The 1,460-nt window shown below is 43.8% G+C and overlaps 1 protein-coding gene across 3 annotated transcripts in view; it reads left to right on the forward strand.

Moving 5' to 3' along the window:
* The window catches only part of Il33 (interleukin 33), a 40,682-nt gene that overhangs the window by 31,695 nt on the left and 7,527 nt on the right, over window positions 1-1,460 (forward strand). For all 3 annotated transcript variants that reach the window (XM_005352128.3, XM_026781653.1, XM_013348111.1), the window contains exon 4: window positions 56-127. In XM_005352128.3, coding sequence (XP_005352185.1) covers window positions 56-127 — 72 coding nt within the window. The remainder of the gene's footprint in view (window positions 1-55; window positions 128-1,460) is intronic.

Consider the following 1,460-nt stretch of genomic DNA (forward strand, 5'->3'; position numbering starts at 1 on the left):
GTCTTTGCAGAATGAAGATGGATGGCTCACCCCGACTCCTACTGTTGTCTTGCAGGTAGAAAGCATGAAAAGGACGTCTCTGCTGCTGCTGTGAAGAACAGCCGGTCTGGTGCAGTCAGTGCGAGAGGTGACAATTCTTTTTTTTTTTTAATATTTTTTATGGTTTATTTAACTTTATTTTTTTATGCGCATTAGTGTGAATGTGTCAGATCCCCTACAACTGTCTGAAGATCCAGTTGTAAGCTGCCATGTGGGTGCTGGGAATTGAACCCAAGTCCTCTGGAAGAGCAGTTAGTACTCTTAACCACTGAGCCATCCATCTCTCCAGCCCCGAGGTGACAGTTCTAAAGTTTGGAAGTCTGGAATAACTCTACAGACTAGGCTGTCCTTGAACTCTCAGAGATCCTTTTGTCTCTGCCTCCCAGGCATTGGGATTAAAGGTGTGCCCTGCCACACCTTGAAGTCACAGAGGTCAATCTACCTCTGCCTCCCAAGTGTTGGGATTAAAAGTGTGTACCACCACACCCAACTACTCCCTTTTTTCTTTTTTACTTTTAAGAACTTTAACTTTTAGCCTGTATATATTTTTAACATACTGTAAATCATTTAGAGGTTTTCTTTGTTTTTGAATCTCTCTTTACTGTATCTCTCTCTTTTTCTGACCACACGAGCCTTTAAATTACTGAGCAATATGGGTAGGATTAAAGCCGTGGCTTTGCTGGCTAGATCCAGCCCATTCCGTAGCTTTCCAGCCTCATGATGGAGGTACCAGCTGTAGCCGTGTTTATCGCCACAACTCTATGGCGTTTCAAGGTCCCTGCCAGTAAGCAAGCTGCAGCATTCTGCTCACAGACTACACTCAATCGGCCTGCCTGTCTGAAAGAGTCAGAGTTTGCCCTGGCAGGACAGCCCAGAAAGCCAGCATTTTACAACGGCAAAGCTTTTTTCCTGCTATGGCTGAAAACCGAAAAGCATGCGTTCAGCTTTTCATCAACAACATTTAAGTGTTTCGTGGCAATACCTCTTAAAAGAGCTGCAGGGTTTTGCAGCTAAAGCTGAGTCAGGAAGCCTCTTTTAGATGAGAGTGCTTGTTTACCTCTAGCAAGCACAGCAGACCCAACAAATTGCTGCTACCAAGAAAACATGCTTTAGTCAATTCTTTCCCAAGCTTTCTCAGGCTTTCTGTGGATTCAGTTATCCACGTGGGCACCATTTGTTGAAAGAGCAGCAGGCAGGCCTGCTTTTTGTCCTGCCTGGCTCCTGCATGGTTAACTTTACACCCGAAATAACAACACACAAGATTTTAAATAAGAACATAATCCCTTGGGGTGATATTTTTACTATGGAGGAAGTAAAGTAAATGGTTCCCAGTGGCTGCTTTTGAGTGGTGCACAATTGTTAGTAGTTTTCTTCCTCTTGGTGTGCCCTGCTGGAATGTGAATGAAAAAATGGTATTAACA

This window comes from Microtus ochrogaster, chromosome 8 (genome assembly GCF_000317375.1).
Source record: "Microtus ochrogaster isolate Prairie Vole_2 chromosome 8, MicOch1.0, whole genome shotgun sequence".
NCBI classification, from domain to species: domain Eukaryota; kingdom Metazoa; phylum Chordata; class Mammalia; order Rodentia; family Cricetidae; genus Microtus; species Microtus ochrogaster.